This window comes from Nanorana parkeri, unplaced genomic scaffold, assembly GCF_000935625.1.
Source record: "Nanorana parkeri isolate BGI_ZX_2015 unplaced genomic scaffold, ASM93562v1 scaffold1888, whole genome shotgun sequence".
Classification (NCBI taxonomy): Eukaryota; Metazoa; Chordata; class Amphibia; order Anura; family Dicroglossidae; genus Nanorana; species Nanorana parkeri.
The window spans coordinates 230037-256905 of NW_017308156.1; the positions used below are offsets into that span (position 1 = coordinate 230037).

Below are 26869 nucleotides of genomic sequence, written 5' to 3' on the forward strand. Positions count from 1 at the left end.
AATGTTGGGAGCCATGACAAGGGATTCATTTAATGTCTACATTTTCTAACACATACTACAAACATCATAACTGTAATCCAATTTGTTGTTGTAGGTGACTTCTTTTTTTTTTCCATTTTAATTTTTAGATGGAACTATTTGGATTCAGTGGAGTAATGGAGTTAGTGAATGGGGTGTATTCGATCCCTGTGTTGATATCCAAAGGGATGTTTCATATGTTTTCAACTCACTTGGAGATCCTGGCTGCAGTTGGAGTCTTTATCATCATGTGGAACATTTTCCGCCTCCTTCATTTCTGGTATACAATGGTACAGCAGTATGTCACTCCATGTCTTTTAAGCAGGACCAAGCATATCAGACAGTATGGAGAATGGGCTATAATTACTGGTGAGTGAAAAAATCTGCAGAATAAAATCACATAATGGAGTTATGTTTGGTTTTCATAGTGCCATTTTCTTTTATGTATTCCCTTTTTTTAGTTTAATATATTTTTATTCTTGTTTCATCAATATACACTTATTTGCTTTCAAATAAGCATTCTTACATATCATTAGTACTATAAAATGCATATACATTTCCATTACTTATTCATACATTATTAACAGAAATAGATTGTCAGACACCTTTCATTTCATCATCCTACATCCTATCCTCTCTCTTACAGTTACTCTCCTGAGGGGGGGTAGATCAGTCTTATAGACCTGTGTCTCTATGTGAACCTTTAGTGCAAACACCAGAAAATCAAACAAGTCCTCAGACGAACCCTCCTATTATCTTACCTCAACCCATTCTGGTTACTCAGCTCTACTCTTTCCTTCTATTGTTGATATAGAAGTGATCTTAAATCTACAATAACATTGCTACATCTTCCTTACTACAAATAACTAGTGTATTGTACCCCTACACCCCCTTTTCTCACTTTCCTGTGTTCTTATTATGTTCATAAGTTCATTTGTGTTGATTTTATTTATAATCCTTTTCTCACCTTTCTGTGTATAATCTCTCTCACTCCTCCCTGTGTTTAAGGATGCCCTAGGTTGGGAATCTATGTTATTAATTTATTATTACACCCTTATTGAATTGTCTCTCTATGTATTCCTACTTACCATGGTTCCCTGGAATATTCATAATATACAGAGCAAAAAAAAATTATCTGCCTACAGACTATCACACTAGGTATGGATTTCCAGCCTGTGTTGTGGTGCTCGTTCTGTTTGGAATTCTGTTCGGCAGAATTTCACTGGCTATGTGATTGTACAGATGCCCAGTAACATTTACAAGATATAGACCTAACATAATCTTCAACATATTAATCTAATTTTAACTCTAAAATGTATTTTTAGATCTGCAGCTTTTAAAAAATAACACATGACAATCCTTGAGGTGAATCAAACAGGACCGCACTTTGCGGGATGTTTATCGGGGATTTCTGGGATACAAAGTAAGGTGTTGAGGCCGGGGTTATGCCCTGAGGTGCAGGACAATACGAGAACAAAGCCAGAAGGTAGGCAATGGGGCACAGGAAAGAGTAAGTCACAGAGGTAGCAGTGGCAAGAATCAGAGGTGCAGCAAGATTTAATCCACAAGAGCGTCCCAAAGCAAAATATGGGTAAGTCCAGTAAGGTCAGAACAACAAGTCGCTGCAGAACTCAGCAGGGAGGAACATCAAATGCAAACCTCAGCAGCAAAAAGCAGGGAGGGACAACAGATCCCAGCAGACCTGCTGAGCAGCTAGCCTCAGCCCCCCATGTGTCTTTTGTTCTGGGTTGTCTGCTTTGGCGGGGTGTGTGTACCGAGGCATCTCAGTGCCCAGTGTCTAGACCCCTGCTGTCAGGAGCACAGCGGGGCTCCTGTGATCTGAATACTTGAGGGGGGCCAGGAGGAAGATCACTGTGGGTCTGCTCAGTGTACAGCCCAGAAGATTTACAGACCTTTTTGATCTGCTGGCTCTGTGCCAAAGATCAAAGCCCAGGCTGATGTAGCCATGGAGAGGATGGGAGCCAGGAAGGAGGAACCCACAAGGACCTGGGAAGGATTGGAGAGCAGAGAGAGGCTCAGGGTTGCAAGGAGCCTCCTTCAAGTACTTCTTGGTATGAAGGGACAACTCTTTTTGCAAACTAAGAGGGTTATTCATAAAGCTAGCCAAAGGATTAGCCGAAGCATCGGCTGCCACTTCGGCTAGCTTTGGTTGCGGGAGCCCTTCGGTTCACTTGAACCAAAGGGCTGCTGTATGGGCTATTCACAATAACCCTTACAGCAACCGAAAGCAGCCGAGCTGAAGGCATATGCCTTGGCTCAAATGAGCCGAAGTGTCAGCCGAAACGTGGCGAACGACCTGCCGAAGGGCCGGCCGTAAGCCCCACAAATGACAGCTGGGGACGCTGAACTGTCATGAAACAATAACTGGGCGGGGCCGCCTGTGACGTCACAGCCGGCTCCGCCCCCGTTATTCATTCGGCCAATAGGAAACAGTTGGGAGGTGCCAGCCGTCAATGCTAGCTCCGCTCAATTGTTTCAATATTTACATTTTTTAAAATATATTTTCAACTTTAAAAAAAAAAACTTTTTCACTATTTGCTATTCTGCTCTGTACCAAGCAGAATAGCCGAGCCAAATGCCGCTTGGTGGCATTCGGCTATTCACTGTCGTTCAACCTCCATGTGAATAGGGGCGAACGGCAGCGGGTGAGCTGCCGAAGCTTTATGTTAGTCGATCCAGATGTTGGATCGGCTGAGTCGAAGTACTTCTGCACTTCGGCTGACCGAAGGCAGCCCATGTACGGCTGAAATCAGCATTACTGAGCCGTAGTGAATAGCTAAACTTTGTTCGGCTCACTTCACTACGGCTTGGGTATTCACTTGGGTGCCTCCGACAGCTTTGTGAATAACCCTGTTAATGTCCTTCAGCTAAAGTTTACTGCTACCCACTAAGTTGTTTTCTTTTAAAAGTCATGGTCATGTTTTAGATTAACTCTGGAATCTGTAATCCTTCCAAAAGAAAAAAAGGCCAATACATTTAACACACAGCAGAACTGTTGGAATCCAGAATACTTCCAAACATCTTTGTGACATAGCTTCCAGAGTCTGGAAAAGTGGAGTTTATTTGCAATGTCCTAGTAATGGCTGATCAGCTCCTTCCAACAGCTTTGTGAATAACCCTGTTAATGTCCTCCAGCTAAAGTTTACTGCTACCCACTAAGTTTTTTTTCTTTTAAAAGTCATGGTTATGGTTTAGATTAAATCTGGAATCCAGAATCCTTCCAAAAGAAAAAGGGCCAATACATTTAACACAAAGCAGAACTGTTGGAATCCAGAATCCTTTCAAAAGAAAAAAAGGACAATACATTTAACACAAAGCAGAACTGTTGTTATGGGGATCTTAAGTATATTTACATCTGCTTCTAATAGCAATTAGCAACAGATGCTAATAAAATGACAGAAAAAAAATACCTACAAGGTAAATGAACAATGCATGACTTTTGGCCAGGGTACTTGGTTTTATATCTAAATCATACACCAATATCCTTCATAAAATGATATATATATTTGAAATCTATTGTAAAACATTTTACATAGGTATTCTAGGAGACAAGAAAATGTTTTCTCCTGCCTGCAGCAAACTGATGGCAGTCTAGGCAAATGTACTGCTTTTTAGTGATAAATGGTAGAGGTTATTGAAAATTATAGTGATGCTGTATATTATTACATATCAGGAATGTGCTCCTGCAGGACCTGTAGAGTTCCCTTCAAAGCCAAACATTTGGATACATACCTTTTTCTGTGGGTCTATGATTTGGCCATTTGACATCACAGATTCTCTTCCTCTGACAGTGGTTGGGTCCTGAATGCTGCAGAGAATAGCACCATATGATGGCATGTTGCTATTTTCTTCTACATTCTTCTGTGAGCCACAGGTTCTGGAAGACCACCAGGGCTAGACCTCAGAGTGGTTAGTGCAGAGGACAGCACCAGACAATGGACAAATTTAGTGTATTGGCTTGACTTTATGACCTGAAATAAAAGAATCTCACCACTGCCACCATTGTAGTGCTTGGTGCTTAGACTCTTAAATGAACCACTTCTGGGCCGCAATATGTATATATACGGCGGGTCGCAGAAGTTGTTAAATCAAGAACACAGCTGCAGCAGCCATGTTATTGGTGTCATTTTTAAACAGCCAGCGATGGCTGTTCATGTGCAAGTGATCGTTTGTACCGAGAGGCGCTGTCTTCCCCCCTTCCAGAAAATGTACCCTTATATCCTAGCTGTATGAACCTTTAATAACTTCAGCTTGTGTCCTATAATCAATATCCCTAGTGCAATTCCTCTTTACTCTAAAGAACTGCCCCTAGAGATATTGAATGGTGGCAACTTGTGGTCGGAATAAATGTGTTTCTATCAGTTGTTTTTTTAAAATAGGTTTTAGTATATAGATGGCCATTTTCTATTTGTATTTCCATATCTAAAAAGTGTATTTTAGTCTGATTTTTTGATATGCAAGCATTATATTTTTACTATTTAACCCTTCCAGGAACATAATTCAATCTTCTTTCCTACCATTCCATAACATTCATATACCACAACATCAATATACCTCTTGTATAATAAAAGTTGCCCAGGTTTGTTTTTCAAGATTGTTTCGGTGTCCGACTTCAGCATAAAGGCATTTGCCACACTCGGCGCGAGTTTAGCGCACATTGCAACTCCTTTACTCTGTCTGTAGTACTTATTGCCATAATAATTCCTATTTAAACTAACCTCGAGTGACTCCAGTAAAAACTCCTTTTGTGCCAGTTCTAAATTTCTATCCCTTTGAAGTTATATCACTGCTGAGGGCTTCCAGATGATTATATCACTGCTGAGGGCTTCCAGATGATTATTGTGTATAAGGAGCTCACACCAGCAGTGACTAGATACCTTTCTTGTTCTAACCGTAGTCTTTCTACCATCTTTATAAATAGCTTAGAATCCTTTAAATAGGGCTCGCTACTTTGTATTAACGATTGTAAGTAACGATCAACATATTCTCCCAGTCTGCTCATTACTGAACCTATCCCCTTTTACTATAGGTCTCCCTGGAGGTTTAACTTGATTTTTATACATTTTTGGTAGATAGTATAATCAAGGCTCAAAATTGCCTGCTTGCATTTGGAGAGAGGAAATGCAGTGCAGGCGAGTGGAAATTCAGATATGCAGTCACGGACCGCATACCTGACTTGTGGGAGCAGCTACTTCTGGCTGGGCTGTCTGTTCCTTGCAGCCGCAGCTTTTCACTGAGCTCCGGCCGAAAAAGAATGGAGCAGACCTTACTTATCACCACTTGATCACCAGGGATATGCATAAAACATGTAACAGTGTCATTTATAAGATTATTTAAGAGGGTGTGTTTAGGGGCAGAGTTAAGGCTGGGGCAGGGTAGGGGTTAGCTGGGGCAACTGGTGGCGAGTAACTCTTAAGGCCTGGCTAGTAGCTCAGGACTTGAAATTCTGACCTCTAGTATAATACTGGTAAACAACATTCTACTGACGTCAATACTTACTTTCTTTTTTAGTTAAAATTCCCTGGTTAGAGCCTTTTTAATGAGATTCAACAATTTTTTAAGAATATATCTTAGTGCGGTCTTTATAGAACACCTCAAAAGTATTAGGGTCCAACAAAAACCGTTCCATCTCGATCTGGTTTTCCTTTTTATTTATTATTATTGCCCTTCCTTTATCCGCAGGTCTAATTGCCAGTTCCTTATTGTTCTCGTTGGCTTAATTTGCAATTTATCATCATTCTGTATTACCATTTTCTTGAACATATCTACATATTTATTATTCTTGATAATGGGATTACAAGTAGATTTACCAGGTCCGTATGTTTAAATTTAGTTCTTGTCTCTTGATTTATTACCGGGTTGGACGAAAATTATTTTTCTTATTTAATTTCCTAAAATATTTATGCACATGGCTTTAAGTTATACTTATATGTATCACTATAACATGTTTAATTGCAATTTAGATTGTAGACACTGTTTTACAGCGCAACACTATTGGTAAATAATTATTCAATTTTTTTTCTATTCATATCAATATTAAATGGCTGCTCTAAGGATGTCTTTTCAGTATAACATTAGTATGTCTGGCAGACCATTCTTATGTATTACACAACAAACCACAGCAGTCCCTAAAAAATCACTGCAGCTCACAAATTCTTTTCCACAGGGGCCACAGACGGCATTGGTAAAGCATATGCAGAAGAGCTGGCAAGTCATGGTATGAACATCATCTTGGTCAGCCGCAACCCTGAAAAGCTTAATAAAGTATCTGAAGCCATTGCTGCGACATACGGAGTGAAAACTCGTTTCATTGTGGCTGATTTCAACTTGGGACATAAAGTATATTCTCATATTAAGGAGGCTCTAAAAAATGTGGATGTGGGCATTTTAATTAACAACGTTGGAGTGTTTTATGATTATCCACAGTTAACTGCAGATGTTTCAGAAGATAAACTATGGGAAATTATAAATGTCAATATTGGAGCAAGTGTCATGATGGTTAAGATAGTTCTCCCAGGCATGGTACAGAGGAAGAGAGGAGCCATTGTCAATGTGTCTTCTGCGACATGTGTCAAACCCATACCTCTAATTAACATATACGCATCGTCCAAGGTAATGTAACTGATTTACTGTGAACACAGCTTGAATGGAAGAAGTATAACTAATGTTTACAACTAGGGAGGCGCTCAGGTTCGGCCGAATTCTAGTGTGAACCTAAGCTCCTTCTAACACAGCAGGAAGCCTATTCTGCTGCTGCCGAATCAGCTGCAACCAGTGAATTCCCCACCCACATCTGCATATAAGCAAAGGGGGAGGAATGGTGTGATGTCAATTAACTTATATGGCCACAGGTCTATATTTGGTCAATAACATTATAACCAGCATATAGGATCAATGACACCAGGACATGTAGTTATGTGCAACTTTATTTAAAATTAATACCTAGTGATCCTGATATGAAGGCCCTTCTTGTTACAGGGTGACAACACTCTGTCCCAGTCTCCCATGTGTTTTCCTGTGTTGTCACAAGCAGCCGTGCTGACAAACACTGCACATACATATGTTCCACTGTGGAAAATCACAACATGCACCCTGAGAATGACATGCTAAAGTGCATGCATGTGGACAGGAAGTGATTGGAAGAAAATAAATATAAAAACAGTTTTTTGTTGTTTTTTTTTGTTTAAAAAGGCCTTTGTGTATAAAACACAGTGTTTGTACTTTAAAGTGCAACTCCTAGTGGATATAAAACATAACCCAGTTATGTATTAATTGGAAACGTTTTATTAAATATATTTTTACACCGAGTTAGTTTAATTGAGTTCCAGGTGCCATGTCAGGCACTTACAGTGGGTATTCTGCAGCTGCTCTTTACCCAAGCATATTTTTTCATCCAGCTCTTACTTTTCATAAACCCCAACCCTCAACAACATGCTTATAGGAGTTCAAAAAGTCCCATCATATACTATCCTGTTATAATATCAGCATTGTTATAGGAATGCATACTAGAGCTATTTTTGATCATTGAAAAAAAATCACTTTAATGTAGTCAGTGCTGCCTTCCGTCTGCCCAATACTTTGCTTTACATGCATCAGGCAAAGTGATACAATCTCAATTTTTCCATATTACATATCTCATCATGCTTTGCTTCCAGCAATGTTACATTGTTGGAAGTTCAGACATTGAGCTGTAGTTCAGAAAGCAAGCTTAGAGTGGTGATACGAAAAAGTGCATATTCAGTGAAATAGTGTCAGTGCATTGAGGAAATACATTCTATGGACATCTTTAATAAGTGTATAAGTAATTTCTAAATGCACATGGTTATTAGGAGTGTGATAGAACTTAAAATTAAAAATGAATGTATGTATTTCTGTATTGGATTTTCTTAACATGAGCTTCCTCACCGGTGCTGACATCTTCTTCAGGGTGCCATGTAACTCCCAGGGATGCACATAAGAGTTTGTTTATTCATTCACCACACAGAGGCTTACTGAGAGTGTTACACTAAGCTGTGCATACGCAGCTCAGTGCACATTCTAAAAAGAATTGCATACAGGCAGGTAACCTTGTTTTATGGGGAAAAAGACATAGTAGTAAAGAGCCTACCAGCTCACAATTCTTTATTATTTACCTTTGGTTCCATTTTAACGTAATTAATCAGGAGCAGCAATGAACACAATAAACATATCAAACATCTGTCAGGCTTCTTGGAAACTAGCAAAAAAAGAGGGTGGCTAAGCACAATCACATTTGTAGAAATACTCAACTGAAGTACTTTTTTTTTACTGATTTGCTGGGTCACAGTAAATTGTGCTACAAGTGTAACCCTCAGTAGACATAATGTGGCCCCCTCAAAATTTGTAGTTGTGGATTGAGTAGAGAACAGTTAAACCCTTACCCTCACAAAAAAGAGCTTGATATACCTACCATGGAGAAGAAGTATAGTTTATTGTGATATAAACCCAGTCATTTTAATTGTCTGCTGTTCTTTTTTTTTCCAGTCTTTCATGGATCACTTTACTCGAGGTCTACATTATGAATATTCTTCCAAGGGAATCTTTATTCAGAGCTTAGTCACATTTTTTGTAAAGACCAATATCACAGCATTTAGTACATTCTTGAAGACAAAACCATTACTTGTTGCTGATGCAAAGGATTATGCTCGTCAAGCAGTAAGGACCATTGGTATATCACGAAGAACAGCAGGACACCTGTCTCACTCTATCCAGGTAAGTTTTACAGGAAGGACAAATAAGGGTATGTTGCAACATACTTTAACACACATACACATGTATTAATGTATTAGTCATCAAATAGGCACATAAGGCCTTAAAATTACAAAGTGGGAGAGAGAAGGTTCAGGAATTCTAATATGGAGATCTTTCAGGCAAAGTTTCTCAAATATACAATAAAATAAACAGTAATTCAGCCTGCCTAACATTCAGCTAAAAAAAGTAAAATAACAGCGTGGCAAAGATGTGTACTTAAGCCTTTAAAAGGAGAAGATATATTATCCCACAATGGTTTATGGTATTATTTGGCTTTGTCCTAAAAGCTAAATTCAGACATATAGTCACAAAAGGAGGGAGGAAGATCTAACACAAATGGAAAAGTGGCTATTACCTCAGAGAGGGATTGGGACTATCAAGATCTTTAACCGTTGCCAATATGTATTAAATAAATATCAATCATAATAATAACAACTTTCTATCTTAAAAAAGGACTGAACTTTGCTCCCAACTTCATTCCTGACCAATTACAGCCATAAATTGAGATTTATCGACATTCCAATTGTTCTTTGATTCCTTAAATCCTAATGAATATAATTTGACATTTACAAGTAATATCAGTATCAATGTCCAGTTTTTGGACCTAGATATTTATAAGAATTAAACTAAATTTATTACCAAGACCTTTTTCAAACCAACGGTTAAGAACAGATACATCCCCATATGCAGTTGTCATCATCCTAAGTGGCTAGGTGGAATTCCAAAAGGACAATTAACCCGTATCAAACGGAATTACACGGAAGCAAAGGACTATCTGACACAATCTAATATCTTGATGGAGAGATTTAGAGAAAGGGGCTATAGGGATAAAGATTTAAATAGGATAAAAAATGTTTTAGGGAAGGATAGAAATATATTATTAAAACCCTCCTTGAGGAAAGAAGAGTCTTTTGCCATTTCTTTCTTCAGAAAACACTGGTATATCCTTAAAAAATAAACTTTTGGGCCCCTTACTCCATGATAAACCAATTATCATATATAGGAGAGCACCTGTCCTAAGAAATAGATTGGTTAAAAGTGTCTTAGACCCGCCCGTACATTACGTAAAATTTTTTTAAGGGCAAAGGTTTTTTTCCCCATGCAGAAAATGTGTGAGTTGCAGAGCTACAGGGACCAAAAAGAAAATTGTTGTTTAAATCTAATATTAATAAGGAATATAGAATTAATACATTTATATCTTGCCTGAGTAAATTTGTAACATATCTGTTATAATGACCATGCGGGCTACAATATATAGGACGGACAACTAGAGAGCTTAGGAAAAGATTGGAAGAACATATAAACAATATTAAAGGGGACTTTAATAAACATGGCTTGTCCAGACACTTTAGAATCTTTCATAATCGGGACCCCAAAGGGCTAAAGGTTATAAGTATTGATAAGATTGAAAGTCATTGGAGGGGCTCTAACCTTACCAGAAAAATATCCCAGAATGAATCTAAATGGATTTATCTATTGGATTCATTGCCCCCTAGGGGCCTTAATATTGATTTTGACTTAAATAGTTTTCTAAGCAATAAATAAAGTGTGCTGATACTGGATAGATTGAGTATAGGGCTCTGACCTACCTATATGACTTAATCAATACCGTTCTACACAGGCTATCTTAGGTCAATCGGAGATAAAAAGGGATTATATACTAATTTTTGGTGTTTGGAATTTATTAATGATCTCTGATGTCTGGGATCTATGGATATTTGTTAAGTATGTTCATATGTTTATTTATATGCTTTTATGGCTTTTTCATTGTATTGTTTCAATTGGATATCATGTTCTAAGTGGATATTATGTAGGGGATTAATTATGACATTATTGTTAAGCAGGGGCGTAACTAGAAATCAAAGGGCCCCATAGCATAATTTTGTAGAGGGCCCCCCCAACCCGCACCCCCCGCTGGTGCCTGAACTACAGCATATATTATTATACAATATGATTAAATGTAGTTTGCAATAGATCACTGTCCCTGAATGCAGGATACGTACATCCAGAGACAGTGATCTATTCAAAACTGCATTTAATCATATCACGCACATTACGTGCGGACTGCCGCTTACAGATATGGCCGCTATCACCTGGTCATTAACTTCAGTGGGTACAGCAGCCACATCTAAGTGGGACACCTGACATTCCTGTCACAAGAATCTGTATGTTTCTGCTGCAGGAATGTCAGAACGTCATGTGTAACAAGGCCTAATTCTTTGACAGTTCCACCAATAAGGCTGGGAAAATGGGATTTACAATTACACAAGGGGGGTTCAAATTATAACTTAAAATACCACAGGGGTTCATCATTTGTGACCCCACTTTCCCCGGCTTCACTGGTGTGGCAGTGTTATTTTAGGTTATAATTATACTGCCACACCACAGAAGGTCTACACAGTGCAATATAACCCACTTTTCCAATAATGGTGGGTGACAATAGGCGGGTACAAAGAGTGGGCAGTGTGGATGCACAGCATCTCACCTCTCTTCCTCTGGCCAATTCTAAGGGCTTGAACGCACTGTATGGATTTTTTCAGATGGCACTGGACCGCAACAAGGCACTAATGTGCCACTATGGGCGGGGGGCGTGGCGGGGGTGCCATTGACTTCAGTGCACTACCACACCCCTTCCTGCTCCAGAACGCAAAGGGGAGTTTTCTATGCGATGGTGCGTTACAGCAGCTAACCGTACTAAAACACACTGTATATGGGGTGAACAAGCCGTGCCCCCTTTTTCTCTACGCAACTTTAGGACCCGACTTCCCCCTGTCCCACCACCCTCATTAAAGGAGAACTATGAGGTGAGTGATTTTCACTCACCTCATAGTTCTAGCCGACCTGTGACAATGAGACTAACAGGTCGGCTCAGTAGATCGGGAGGTGAGCGAACACATACCAGCATTCGCTCACCTCTCGATCCTGTCACAGCTCTCTGCCGTGACAGGGGAGGGGCTGGATTCCCCCCCCTCCCCGCTCCGCCAGCGCTGACTGGCGAAACGGACAGGGGAGGGGGCAGGCACAGCTGGCTCTGCCTCTAGATAGGCAGAGCCAGCTGTCAGTCACGCAGCTGGGCGGATCCCGGCATAATTGTCGGGATTCGCTTCAGCTGCGGCGTCTCAGTATACCGCGAGCAGTAGCTCGCGGTATACTGCGGCGTCTCAGTATATCGCGAGCTACAGCTCGTGGTATACTGAGCCTAGGGTGATGGGAGGACGCTAGTTTGTGTCCTCCCGTTACCCTAAGGAGAACTATGGGGAAAAGCCTTAACCCCATAGTTCTCTTTTAAGTGGCCTTGGAGTGGGGAGGGCAATTTGCATATTAATGAGGCATGGCGGGATTTGCATATGAATACCGCGACTCATTATTATGCAAACCTCCTAATTAGCATATGAATTAGCCGCGGCCAGTGTTAATGGCTCCTGCAGCTCATTGAATGTGAGAACAATGGCTTCAGTCCCTGCCACTTTTGGGAATGAGTTGATATTTATTTAATAATCTTATTTTGAAGGCTTAATACATTATACCCGCAATTACGGGTAGATGGTGATGTTTAGGGGTTTGTGAGGTGATAGTAAAGTATTTAAATAGAAACATTTTCCCTGCGGTTGAACTGATCTAGCACCTGAAGGTGTTTTATTAGATTGCTCGTAAGCCCTGGGGTATAAATGAAGACTGGAGTGTGACTAATCAGACCTGCTATCCCTTGACAACGTTGTAACGACGAAACGTGTCGGAGCGGGCTTTGACGTCACACTCTCAGTCTAAGGAGACAGACTTTTAATGCGGTAGCCAGCCGGCTGTCACTGTTTTATATGTGAGTTTCTACAAAAAATTTCAATAGTGAACAGATTTAGTATACCATATACCAGACCAAGGCATTTCAGGGCCCACAGGCCACATCCAGCCCTTGGCTGTCTCAGTCTGGCTCATAGTCCTGACAAGGACCATTTGCCTACCTGTGCATGGTTATGGCTGGCTATCAGTGGATGTGCCGGCCTCCAAGGCTGGATGATCCACTGAAAGCCATAGCCCAGTGCAGGCCTATTCTGCTTTAGTTGCCAGTTGCTAGGACTACAGGTGACCTAGAACCCAATGATGTCATGTGCCCACCTTCTCTGCAGTCGTAGGTTGCTAAGACTGCCAGGCTGTCCTTCCAACCAGTGCCATCAAATATATTCCCCACCCCAGCATTACAGGAGGATTGAAGAGCATCTTGTTCCATCCTCTCCTGCAGCCTGTTCCACCTCCTGCCTATTGTAGGGACTTCAGATGGATGTCTGGTATCTGTCCTGGTTTGATCTTGTCTATCATTTGTTGGCCTGTCGCATTGGGTTTGTTGTTAGCTCATGTTTACAAAAGAGAGATAGAGAATGTAGAGTTTTTAACAAGACATGGACTTCTATTTATTTACTGTCAAATGTAAAAGCTGTGTGCTTAGTTTGTGGAGAACAAATTGCTGCGTTTACAATCTCAATAAGGATTACAATTTGGATTGCCACTGATGCAGAGCATGCACGGGTATCTGCTGCTTTGCTAGCTAAGCAGCAAAATCAAGAAGGACTTTTTACCAAGCTTTACACATCCAGGAATGGAGCAGTCAAGACCATTTTTCTCATATCCCACAAAGACTCCAAAAAACAGTTAACCATTTTCTGATGGGAAGTTCTTTAACCACTTGCTGACAGGGGTGTTTACACCCCCTTCCTGTCCAGGCCATTTTTCAGTATTTAGCGCTGCGGTACTTTGAATGACATTTATTCAGTCATACAACACTGTACTGAAATACATTTTATACAATTTTTTGGGGACAGATAGAGCTTTCTTTTGGTTTTATTTTTTATTATATAATGAAAAAAGTACCGAAAATTTGGGGAAAAAACTGTTTTCCCTACAATGTTATCAAACAGTTATTATTACCCACATTTTTGGCAAAATATAAAAGATGGGGTCACGTCGGGTACATAGACACCAAACAAGCTTTCAAATTGCGTGCGTCCGCGAACTCACAAAAACTACCATACCCAAAATTGGTCATAGCTTTAAAAGCTTTTACCGCTCATCAGGTTAGTGTTATCAGTGATTGATGGCCCTAGAATTATTGCACTCACTGCAACGTTTGTGGCGATATGTAACATGTGCGGTGTAATGGATGCAATAGTCGTTTCCGCACTTAGGCGCATGTTTGCATGTGTATGTGGGGGGCGGGGGACTTAAAACATTTTTTTACTTTTTTTTATTACCTTTATATGTGACTTTTTTGTAACTAATTATTTAAAAAAAAAATTTCACTTAACTTTATTGCTATCACATAGGGGACTAACAAGCCCCCTTTTGTGATAGCCAATTTTCAGTGACAAGTCCTCTTTATGGAGACATCAGGGGTCTTTAAGACCCCTAATGTCACCTAGGGACCCCCAGAGAAGCTGATGATGAAGCAAACACTTGCTTCACCAGCTTCTCTCCGGTTTCTGTACCGGAGAGTGACACTGAATGCAGGCAATTATGTAATACACATCACTGCCTGCATTCCGAAGAGGAGATCAAACGGAGCTTGTGTACTGAGCTCTGTTTGATCTCCATCCGAAGAGCTGCAGTGCTGGTCCCAGCCTCACACCGGGCACAGCGGAGCTCGGGATCGCCAGCAGCGGCTGCAACGGAAGGGGGCGCACACCCGCAGGCATAATACAAGCAATTGGGCGTCTCTACAGACGCCCGAACGCTTGTATGTAAACAGCATTCGCTGGCTGTTTACATTCTAGGCTGATTTCCAGCTCGTGCCCGCCGCAAGCGGGATGGGGCGTTTAAAAACGCCCACACGCATTCAAGAAGCCGCTGTCCGGCCGTTTAATTACAACGGCCGGAAAGCAGGTGGTTAAAGAGTGTTTGGTGTACTCTGCAGTTGTAATATGCCCTAGGAAAAAAGAGGCTTTGGAGAATGGGCCCCTCTACATGTAAAGTGAAGAATGGAGGACATTGCAGAAAATCTGGAGCTTCAGCTGCAAAACAATTTTGATTTGTTATCCTCGGCTTTGAATGAGAGCTGTGATGTCCATTTTCGTCTTTGCATGTGGAATAACGTCAAACTTTAAGATTATGGAGGAGCTGGCAGCAATGCAGTCAATGAAAGGGATGACAACAGGGAGTGCAAGAGCATTCAATCACAGTCCGTTTATTGCATTTTAGAGGAGCAGGAGACTGAACATCATGACATTGTCTACCACCAATTTGTCAGATAACTCAGGCAGCCTATATAGTTGATCTGTCTGTGTTGCTAGCTGCAGCTCTAGACCTCACCTGTGGGTTTTTGAATCTGGCCTTGTGGGCTGGCTGCAGATTTACCTCTCAGCTGTGCAGTCTGCTTCTGCCTCACGCCCCCAGCTGGGATTGGCCTGTGTCCTTGGAGGCGCTCTATTTCAACATCATCAGCCTGTTCCACAGTGCTTGTGATAGCATCTCTTGGCTGAACAAGTGCGCTCTCATTTGCTTTATGTCTGAAATTGACCTCGGCTACGTTTCTTGGATTCTCTCATGTCTGCTTCCTGCCCTGACCTCTTGCTACGTTTACCGGATACTCCTTGTATGCTGTCGGCCCTGACCTTCGTTTTTGGATTCCTCTTAAGCTCTCACCTTGTACTGCCCTACAATCCGTTTACTCTGTGGGTCTGTAGCGACATCCACAGCCAGAGTATATCGGCCAAGTCCTGGGGGCATCCGAGTATCAGTAGCCACGCTAGTCTTAATGGGAAGGCGGCTGCTATAGGTGAAAAACATCATCACTATGTACTCGGACCTGGGTGTTTGCTTACATGACCTTACACTCAGCCTGAGCAAAGTAAAAGAGTATGGGACCTGAGAGCTAGTGATGGGAAGTCAGTTGTTAAGTGAACAGAAGCTCAGGAGCTGACTAACCTGGTATGAAGATTCTAATTCCCTGGAGGCAGGCAGAAGGATGGCAGCTCCTCCCAGGGTCTCACAGTAACTCACTGCCTGGACAATTAGCCCCACTCACTGCAAATATCGTCTACTCTTTTAATATCATTGGGGGCAGGCAGAAAGTCCATAGCTCTTAGTAGGATCTCCTCAGGCACTCCCTGCGTGGTTGAATAGCCCAACCACCTACAAGTATATTCTATGAAAACAAAGACCCTCCTCCTTATAATAATATACACTATCCTATTCAAATAAAACAATGTTTAGGTAGAGTTTGCTGCTTTGATTATTGTAACTTTTGTTTCCCCCACAATTACCACCCACCAAAGCAAACATATACTGTAGATAGCAGCAAGTAGCCTTTAATAGTAAGGATGGCTTCAAGAAAGAGAATATATGGATTCATTTTGAGGAGGCTGGTCCGCAGGAGGCAAAAATGCTAAATTTGTTGTCAGAATGTTTTTGTAGAGCATGGAGGATCACCTTCAAATTTTAGATGACATCTTCAAAACAAACATCCAGCTGAATTGCTTATGCAAGGGAGACCAGAGGGTCCAACAGAATCCACATCAGCATTGTCAACACCCCTACAGCTGAATCATCCACCACATAAGGAATTGGCACCATTGTACAATGGTCTAGGCAAAGTCACATTATGAGGTATGTGAGCATCAATTGGCCCCATCAGACAGAGCAAAGTGGATGAGCAGTTGGTTAACATGGATGCTCTGGATTTACAACCTTTATCAAATATAGAGGACAAGGGATTTAGGAATTTTGTGAGCGCCATTGATCCATCATACATTTTGTCAAACAGAAAGACACTATTGGCAACTTTGTTTCCACAGCTGCATGACAACATAAAAGCCAAAATGATGGTGAAAGGAAGCAATATTTCTGCTGTGTGTCTGACAACTGACTGCTGGACAAAATGCACAACAATTATGGCAGCCACTTGTCATTATGTTGATAATGACTGTAAACTGGTTATCGCTGCTGGACTGCTTCTCATTAATAGACAGGCACACAGCTAAACGTAAAAAAATGTAGAAGAGTAGGGCATCACAAAACAGAGTTGTTACTTGTATCTCTAACAATGCCAGCAACATAAAAGCAGCCATCTTGGAAAGTTGGATGGGAGCACTTTTATATAACCCCACTCATTATTCACACTCCATTTCAACCTCCCTCAAGTTTCTATCCGCATAACATCACAGGGATCCTAAATCAAAACATTCTATCAAGTCACTTACTCGATTGTTAAACTTTTGACAACAATAAGGTTCTATCCAAGAACAGGAAGAAACCCAACCTCTTCTTCTCTGAATGAAAGACCCCCAGGGAATTAACCACCGGCAAGCTGACAAGGGAGGCAGCATAGTCATCCAGAATCATGTATCAGTAAAGTATTATGTTAACACATTAGACAGGTAAGCATTCTTTAGCCCTGTTGCTGTTGAAGGTCCATTGATTGTGATATAATGCTTGTTTAGGATACATATATTTTATGTTTATATAAGGATATTGCGGTCTGTGAGTGGAACTGTATAAGTACTAAAAACCAATAAAAATTTTGAAAAGTCATCCAGAATCATGAAGATTATATTGAAGCCTTCCGTCTTCTGTTTGACACTTTAAACTATCAGTCACTTCCCCTGGACCCGTTACCCCAATATCTCTCAATGCTTTGAAGAAGGGTTGATCATGAGAAAAAGAGAAGGCTGTGCTCTGTCCCACTAAAAAACCCTGTTCTTTTATAATTTACTGAAAATCCATAAACACAAAATAAAATGTCCTGGTCGCCCTATCATTTCCAGTATAGACAGCCTCACCAGTGGTCTCTCTCTCAGTGCATTGATTTTTTTCCCCCTGCAACCCATTGTCACCTTTTCACCCTCATACCTCAGATACTTCGGTCAGCTCATGGAAGTGTTGTGCCAGTATGCTTGGGAACCCACTTACCATTGGGTTTCCCTGGAGGTATGTTCTCCCTACACCTCAATCCCCCATCGTGAGGGCCTTCAGGCGATACATTACCACTTGTCACAACTACCAGCTCTCAACCACAAACAAGCCCAATTCATAATGAATGGTACATGCTTCACTTTAGAACACAATTACTTTTCCTATCTCAACTTCTACCTGCAGATCCAAGGGACGGCTATGAGGGCAAACTATGCCCCCAGTTATGCCAACCTGACTATGGGCCACTGGGAGCAATTTCATATATGGCAAAACTACTGTTTTGTGGAACACCTGGTCTATTACGGGCGATACATAGATGATATCCTCATCATATAGAACGAATCCCCAGACACCAAAATTTGTGTCACATTGCAATAACAACACTTCAGGCTTAAAATGTACCCAAGCACAACATCTGGTGTGAGTGCGTATACACTATATTCTACTACAGTTAAATCAGTATCACAATTTGTTCTTTTTCTCTTTTCTGTGATCTGGTTTATGCATTTCCACGCCAACCATGTTAGCCAGTACAATCCCCCACCAATGGAACTTCATCAGCTTCTCCTAAGAGATGACTCGCTGCTTCATATGGTTTTAGTTCACTGTGCCCAATCAACCCTTTCACATGTGAGAGTGCAAATGCTGTTTTATATTCGTCATTCCTCCCATACCCCATTTATTGCACTAGGTTGTGGCGCTGTGACCCTTCCTTTTTGAAAGAAGCACTTGGAATGCTTTGCCCACACACTTAACCCAATTGTGAGGGAAAGTTTTAAAAAGCATTCAGGAGATGGTGGCAAATGTGAACAATATTGTGGAATGTGTCAGATGCACTGTTGCAACTGAAAGACTAAAATCAACACAAAGGCAATGGGCCTTGAAGAGCCAGGGCACAAGCAAGATGTAGCAATTCTACTTATTACATGCTTGAAAGATTTTTGGTGCTGAAAGCAGCAATTATTGCCACACTTGCTTTGGTCAGCCCCAGCCTTTAAACTCTGACACTTGATGAGTGGGATGTAATGAAAGATACGTGTGAACTAATGAAGCCCTTTGAAAATGATACTGCCCTGTTGGTGAAGCAACTTGATGCAGTGACAGAAAAAATGCAAGATTGCTTTCACCAAATTGAACAGTTTCGCTAGCTGGCTGAGGCAGCGCTGCTGGACCCTAGATTTAAGCAAAGGGCATTTCATGATGTAGCAGATTAAGCTTCCAAAAGTTCAACTGCAGCAAGAATTAGGTCCAGTACCCAAGGGGATTAATTGCAAGCTGTCCTTGTGGACCCCCAGCTCCTCCGCAATCTGAACAACCACCTTCTTTCTGGGCAGACTTTGTTGAGTGCGTGGCTGATGCACTTACTGTCTGCAACCCTACATCCACTGCAGTGGCAGAAATGAGATGATATCTTGCAGAGTCCCTTATTTCAAGGACTGAAGACCCATTGGCCTGGTGGAAAGCAAGGCAGACAATCTATGGAAGGCTAATAGCTGTTATGAAGACAAGACTTTGCATAGTAGCGTCCTTTGTGCCTGCAGAGATAATACTTTCAAAAGCTGGCCACATAATTTCAGAAAGAAGAAACAGGCTGAACCCACAGTTAGACAGCTCATTTTTCTGAATGCAAACATCACCTCTCCTGAAGCACAGCTCTATAGAGAGGGATGCATTCTCTTTTTTCCGTTTACACAATTGGCAAACTAATTTTGCACTTTCTTCTTTTTGTCTATTTATCTCCTTTGTTTGTTAAATAATTTGTATTGTTGTTTTATGAATGATTGCCTAAAGACAGTTCAATATTTAGGTTCAGTTTTAAATTTTTATTGTCATTATTTTGGTACTTTAAAATATGTTTGATACTGTTCTATTAAACATTGTTAATTTTAAACCCTATTTGTAAATGTGTCATTATCTACACCAGTATATAGGTCATGGTTGTAGCAACTAAAAAATTATAGGGGCAAGGGGGATTAGCCATCTCACTATCAGAGTTGTTTACTTTTGGTTTGTTTTTTCTATTACCACAATAATGTAATGTGTACCTTTTATGTATATTAAATGTACATGAAGGCTTTCATTAAACAAGTTGCAGTTGCAAGCCAAATGGAGGACAACATTCTCACCCTCCTACCACCAACTAAAGGAAACCAACACATCTAGCTGACCTCTGCAGGTACTCATCCATGTTAGGAGTACTGCATAGTGATTTTTCAATGCAATTTCAAGACTTCAAAACAGTTATGAATGAAATGCACATGATTTTTTCCCCCTTTAACTGCAGTGTGGATAATATACCCAGCGACACTCAAACTCATTGACCTGCAGTCTGATACCCTACTGGAAGGGCACTTTAGGACAGTATCACTGCTAGATTTTTATTCTTCTTTCAAAGAGGTAAGCTTTCCACACATGAGGAGGCAAGCTCAGAAGAAGTTATTTCTCTTTGGATCTACCTACATATGTGAGCAAATATTCTCAGTGATTAAGTTCAACAAATCCAGCTATAGATTCTCTCACACTGACAGCCACCTATCAGCTGCCCTTCGCATATCCACCTCAGACATTCAACCAGACTTCAATGCACTTGTTCAAGCCCAAAGGTGCCCACAGACCTTACGATAATCGCGGGAAATCCCGCGATCATACGATTATCGTAAGGTGTGTGGAAGCCGTGCGACCTCTACTACTGTAAGGTCGCACGACTTTTAACTTGCGAACATGTTTGAAAACCTGCCGAGCATCGCACGATGTTCGGCGGGTGTGTAGCATGTTCGTAAGATAAAAGCCGGACGGGCCGGTGTGCGCAAGCGCACACTGCCCGTTCGGCATTGCGGTCATCGGAAGCCCGCCCCTCAGGGGGGCGCGGCTTGCGATCATCGCAAGCACGATCTGCCTATCCAAGATAGGCAGATCGTACGTTTTTTTTAACTACCTTACAACCATCGCAAGACAAAGTCTTGTGATGGTTGTAAGGTGTGTGCCCAGCCCAAGACAGACTGGATTTTTCTCACTCAACAAAAAAAAAAAAAACACCTAGAAAACAACAAAAGCACCTACTGCTTTTCGTACAACATTAATTATTTGCTGGTCTGAAACATACACATTTTCGGTACTGTTTTTTCTGCAAAACAGTTTTTACCAAGGTTAATATTATGTTATGGTAAAATTAAAGAGTAACATAATGAATGGCGTTTTTTCTTACCAGTAGCAGATAACTAAAATCATGTAATTTATTGCTTTTTATAAAGCATATATTGAGCAGCCTATTGGTTTGGCCATCCACAACAGTCCTAGTTTCTCATGTGGCCCCTCGTGAAGATTAATTGGCCACCACTGCCATATACAGTTACAACCCAGTTATTGATGGTGCTCTTTTAGGAAGTTGTCTTTGTACTGCCATACAGGGTAGTGGTGTTGTTCCCTCACACCAGGCCAGCTATTTCATAGGCAGCTGTGGGGAATGGTTCATGTTAGCTGGGTTGTAACGCTACTCCGTATACTAAATCTGTTCACTATTGACACTTGTGTATTTAACCCTATTCATTTACATGTCTTCACTACCTTTAACAAAGTCCATTTAAATTATTAACTGGTGTGGTCACTCGGGGACAGAGTTGGTCATCACTGGAAACAGGGCAGGAGAACCAAACAATTCAGTGACTTCTTTGGGGGTGAGCACTACAGATGTATTTTAACTGTGTATTTAGGTTTTTGCCTAGAGTTCAGCGATAAGAATAAAAGGTTTGCAGACATTCCATCAGATGTACTTGCACTGTTAAAAGACAAACTATTCAAACAGCAGTTTCATATGTAAAAAACTTTTTTTTTCCAGGTTGCCTTAGCTTACTGGATTCCAGAATGGCTTTGGGTATCCGCATGGAGCTTTATCTGCAACATCTTTCGCAAGGAGCACAACCTCAAACCACTGAAATTATAAAAATCCATGATTCAAATTTTTCTACTGCTGAATATGTTTAGGACTCGTGGAAGAGGCATTATTCTATACTCATATTTCCTCTTTAATTTTACGACTGCTAATGCATATATATATATATATATCTTTCCACTTTGTAATTATCCCAACCACTGGTGTTATTGGCTCTATTTAGTTACTTTTACTATATTCTGATTGTATTTTACACTTTCACTGCCTGTATTTGTTATTATTGGCAAGATTGCAAATACATTTTGTTTAATTATGGCCGTTTTTTTATTATGGCTAGGTCTGGAAAATGATACTGTAGGATGCTCCTAAGCTAATGGGGGCCATGAGTCTTCCTGGTCCACTGCAGTAGACGAGAGAAAGGGATTGTTTGGGTCACTAGGGGAGTAAAACCTAAGGGTCCCCTTCCAAGACAGGGAATGTTAGTATGTGGCATGAAATCTTTTTTATTGCAGGACAGAAGCCTCAGAGTAAAAAAGAAACTGAGGGGAAGAAGAAGACGACATAGGAGAGGCAGAAGAGTGGGTGAAAAGGTCGAAGCCAAAAGTATAAAAAAAAAACTCTCTCTCATTTAAGGATAATACTATTAAAATCTATAACCTGTTTAATTATGTTTTAAACCACATCGAGAGGGCACCTACCACCCCCTGACGAATTTAAACTATTTGTTGATTTAAATAAATTTGTGAGAAAACCAACACTGCACAGGCATTATCTTACAGGAGAAAACAAAGAGGTGAAAACATATTTCCACCTATGCAGTAAATCAAGTTTTGCGGACTAATTGTGAAGGAAATGTGGATCTTGACATAGATTAGCCCTGCTCCGCTTGGAAGAATTGTTGGATAGACAGTGCAATATTAAGGAATTTAGGTCTATTTATGATCCCGATATTATACACACCCATTTTAAACCAAAAATTACAATATTTTCCCCCGACAATCAAAAGGCCAATATATTTCCACTTTTTTTTTTTACTTGTCTATTTAGATTTCAAATGGATTTGTGCAGCTAAAAGGAAAGACAATGCAAACCTCTCCAAAATGGAAAAAGAGGCTATTAAAGCTTTTAAAACAAATCATGATTAGACAGGCGGACAGGGTGGAGGTCTAGTTGTACAAAACAGAGAACTAAGTGGATATGGCACATAGATTATTATCTGATGTAGACACATACAAAAAATTGGTGGGATGTCATTAGGACTAATTGATAAGACAGTCATTGATGGAGTTATCTCCAAAACGGAATAGAAATATATATGGGTTCAACATGCCACAATACCATATTCCAAAAATACACAAAGATATCCACAGACCACCAGGTAAATCATCCATAATATCTGGGATAAATAGCTTACAACCTTGCAAGACATATAGACCACTTCCTTTAGCCAATAGTTTGGGAGTTACCCTCATATGTACCTGATTCTTCCCATATGTTGGAAATCCTGTCCCATCTCTCCCTATCCTGTCTCTTCTTCCGCTCCTCCTTTTCTCTATCTTTCTTGGCTGTCTGTCCTCTCTCATCCTCCTACCTGTCTCACCTGGCCATGCTTGATCCACATAGACTAAGTGTTTTTTGTTGGGTTTTTTTGGGGGTGGGGAAACATGGGAGGAATTTATCAAAACGGGAGCAGACAAAATCTGGAGCAGCTGTACATGGCAACCAATAAGCTTCTCTTTTCAGTTTGGTCAGTTAAGAATGGAAAATGAAAGACAGATGCTGATAGGTTGTCATACACAGCTGCTCCAGATTTGATACATTCCAGTCATGCTGTCTGGTCCTATGCATATCTTCCTGTGTGTCTTGTCCTGTCTGTGTGTAGTGCTAGTGCAGCTGAATGTGTTGAAAGCGGGTTTTCACTTCCTGTCTGCAGCTTTCAACAGATATGGACACACTAGTACTGCCGGAGCACAACAATAATGCCATAATGTAATGAGATGTTCCATAGGTGAGATTGCCCTGCCGTAAGCAGTGTCCTGATGCTACAGGTCAGTTTTCAACATCTCAAGGAGTGAGTGTAAGCTAAAAAAACATACAAAAAAAAAACAAACAAAAAAGTTACTTGTGAAAAATACTAGGCACATTATACAATACAGGACCAGTGTTTAAAAGGTTAACGAAAAGACATAAGTGAAAAAAAACTTTTCTGGATGTACATGCAAGTCCTCTTATAACGTCCAAAAATGACCCTTTCATTCTCTTAGCTTCAAGAGTGGGTGCACCCAAAAATTACATCTCCAGTGATCCTTCTTTAAGAGCCATCACAAAGAACATGCCTGCATATAAATAAAACATGTCTACTCATAAGCTCAAACAAGAGGAAGTGCTACGAAATGGAGCAGGAAGTGACCGCAGAAATTAATCTCCATGAGGACGTGCCCCCCCAAAAAAGCACCAAAAACGCACCACACCGTGTTTCTGCAAACACGTGTAGATCTGGTCCAGACATGGTGCGACAGGTCTCTAAAACCAAAATGATGGTGAAATTAAGCAATCTGCTGTGTGTCTGACAACTGACTGTTGGACATCACGCACAACAACTAGTTTTATGGCAGTCACTTGTCATATTTATGATGATTTTGAACTTTTGTCATCTCTCTTGAACTGTTTCTAATTTGCAGACAGGCTCACAGCTGACAATCTGGCAGCTGAACATAAAAAAAGGGGGCATCACAGAGTTGTTATTTTATCTCTGACAATGACAACAAAATTAAAGCAGCTATCTGGAAAGTTGGATGGAAGCACTTAAAATGCTTTGCTCGCAAACTAAACCCAATTGTGAGGAAAGTTTAAAAAGCATTCACGAAATGGTGGCAAATATTGTGGAATATGTCAACAGAAGCACTGTTGCAACTGAAAGACTAAAAGCAACACAAAGATGAATGGGCATTGAAGATCTGAGGCTCAAGCAAGATGTAGCAACAAGGTGGAATTCTACTTATTACATGCTTAAAATCTTTGGAGCTGAAAAAATTAATTTCTGCAACACTTGCTTTGGTCAACCCCAGCCTTCCAACCCTGACACTTGTTGAGTGGGATGCAATTAAAGATATGTGTGAACTACTGAAGCCTCCACTTAATGGAGGGACAGACAGGGCCGGTGGTGGGCAAAGCTGGCCCGTGCTCTAGAGAGGCAGAGACAGTTGTCAATCAGGCAGCAGTGTGGATCCCAACAATAATGTTGGGATTTTTCCCTGGCTGCAGTGTGGCTTTGCACTGTCAGCTTATAGTGGGCAGTAGCAAAAGAACTATAGCCGAAAAAAGGAGTACTTGCCTTTAGTCAGGTTTGTGACAATAATAAGTTAAGATGAACCCCAAACTAAAGTAAAAATGTGGGATTTGTACTGGCAAGAGTGCTAGGAAATTTTCCCCAACATTCACAAGTCAGTGACAAATCCTCAGAACAGTCAGGTACAGACATTCAAGAAGACCCTTTTCTCACTAGCTCCCAAAAGACTTACGGAGCTCAATAGCCCCCAGCAAGATTAAAACATGCAAAAGGTTTGTATCAGGGCAAGGGCCTTTTTGGCCAAACTGGTTGCTTCAAATGCAATGTACACAACTGTGGCGCATGCCCTTTCCTTTGGCATAGGAAGAAGGAGTTATTTGCCTCTGCATGTTCTCCATTAAACAGTTTATCAACTGTGCATCAGAGTATGTCGTTTACGGCATCCTGTGCCCTTGCGGTAAGCTTTATGTGGGTCGTACCTCAAGAACGTTGAGAGTGAGATTTGGAGAACACAAGAGAAACATCTTAAACAAGGTAAATAACCACTCTATACTGAGACATTTCCTGGAAGTCCATGTGTCCAACCCTGAAGGACTTAAAGTCTTTGGGATAGAGCTGATCTCATCCACCAATAATGATGGTAATAGGTTAAAAAAAAACTTTGCCGTAGAGAAGCCTACTGCATCTACTCATTCAACAGTCTGGTTCCTTTAGCAGGTCATCAAGAGCCCAAAAATGAGAAAGAAAAAAGGGAACTAGACGGTTGCGTAGGAGAGGCAAATGGGGTGGAAGAAAGGCAAAAGAGGGAAAAAGATACAATAAAAATGTACAACCTTTCTTCTTATATACTAAATGATATAAAGAAATAAGGACTTAGTTTTTCCCCACGGCCCATCTGAAAGAATATGACCTCTTGGTAGATTTGAATAAATTTATTTGTAAACGGACTCTGCACAGGCATTTTCTGAATACTCTGGAAAAGTGTAAGGTAGAATCCAAGGGCGATGATGGGCATGGAAATGAGCGAGAGATTGATATAACATTGTCTGATCATAATGAAGATACTGAGATGGATAGACTGGCACTGAAATGTTTACAAGAATTGTGGGATGCAGAGATTGTAAGTGACCTAGTGCCATCCACTTATGATCCTGTTATTCGCCACACTGTTCAAAACTAAGTTTATGTTCTTCTCTCATCATTGGAAAGGTCAATATGTGATAGTTTACCAGTTAGTACAATATTAAATCATTGTGTAAAAACAAGTGAATGACCAACCCGAATCTGTCATCTAATGAAAGGTTAGGTATAAAAGACCTTATGGAAAACAAACAAAGATCTTATCATAAGGCAGGCGGATACGGGTGATGTATTAGTACTACAAAATACGGCTGATTTTGAGGCAGAGGCACATAGATTGTTGTCAGATATTACTTATTACTTGCAATAATAAGAGATTTTAGAAAATTATTCTTGTTAAAAATTTGTAAAATTAGAATATGTTCTTGAATGCATTCATTGAATAAAGGGAAGATAGCATTTCTCTTCCCATCTCCTCTGCAACAGGAGAGCTACTCCTCTCCCTACCAGCCCTTTGAGCGGGAGAGAAGCCTTTCAGACTGGAGCCTAGTCCACTTGGCAAATGCTCACTATGCCCAATGACCAGTCCAGCTTGTACCCCATAGAAAAAGCAAACATTTAATTAGGTCCCCATCCCGACGAATCCAGCATCATATCTATTTAGCTTCCAATGGCAAAATGACTACACCTATTAGTCACCACATCGGTCTACACATAACCTTGATCCCATGGCATTATTATTTTGTTTGGAACAATTATGGCCACAGACTCCTCGAACCCTTGCAACACCCCTTTGCATCCTAATAGAAGCAGGAGAAGTTGTTGGCTCTTCCTGCACAGCTGTATCCATGATATCTTGGCATGCCACATTAACTGGAGCAGCACAGTTTGCAGGACTTCCAACA

At 40.8% G+C, this 26869-nt stretch overlaps 1 protein-coding gene across 1 annotated transcript; it reads left to right on the top strand.

The window, feature by feature from the left end:
• The first annotated feature begins 134 nt into the window (after positions 1-134).
• On the top strand, positions 135-26546 carry LOC108800041 (inactive hydroxysteroid dehydrogenase-like protein 1). Its single transcript, XM_018571983.1, has 7 exons — positions 135-387; positions 6206-6651; positions 8542-8769; positions 25248-25524; positions 25602-25710; positions 25842-26004; positions 26451-26546. The coding sequence occupies exons 1-7, from the start codon at positions 156-158 to the stop codon at positions 26544-26546; spliced, it is 1551 nt and encodes a 516-aa protein (XP_018427485.1). The 5' UTR covers positions 135-155.
• The last annotated feature ends 323 nt before the right edge of the window (positions 26547-26869 follow it).

What these genes read in the sequence shown, in the direction of transcription:
- LOC108800041 (XM_018571983.1), top strand. Translation starts at nt 156, where the DNA reads ATGGAGTTAGTGAATGGGGTGTATTCGATCCCTGTGTTGATATCCAAA. An exon ending in ACCTGTCTCACTCTATCCAG is followed by an intron (nt 8,770 to 25,247) that starts GTAAGTTTTACA and finishes CCTTTGGCATAG; the next exon opens with GAAGAAGGAGTTATTTGCCT. An exon ending in GAAAAAGATACAATAAAAAT is followed by an intron (nt 25,711 to 25,841) that starts GTACAACCTTTC and finishes GACTCTGCACAG; the next exon opens with GCATTTTCTGAATACTCTGG.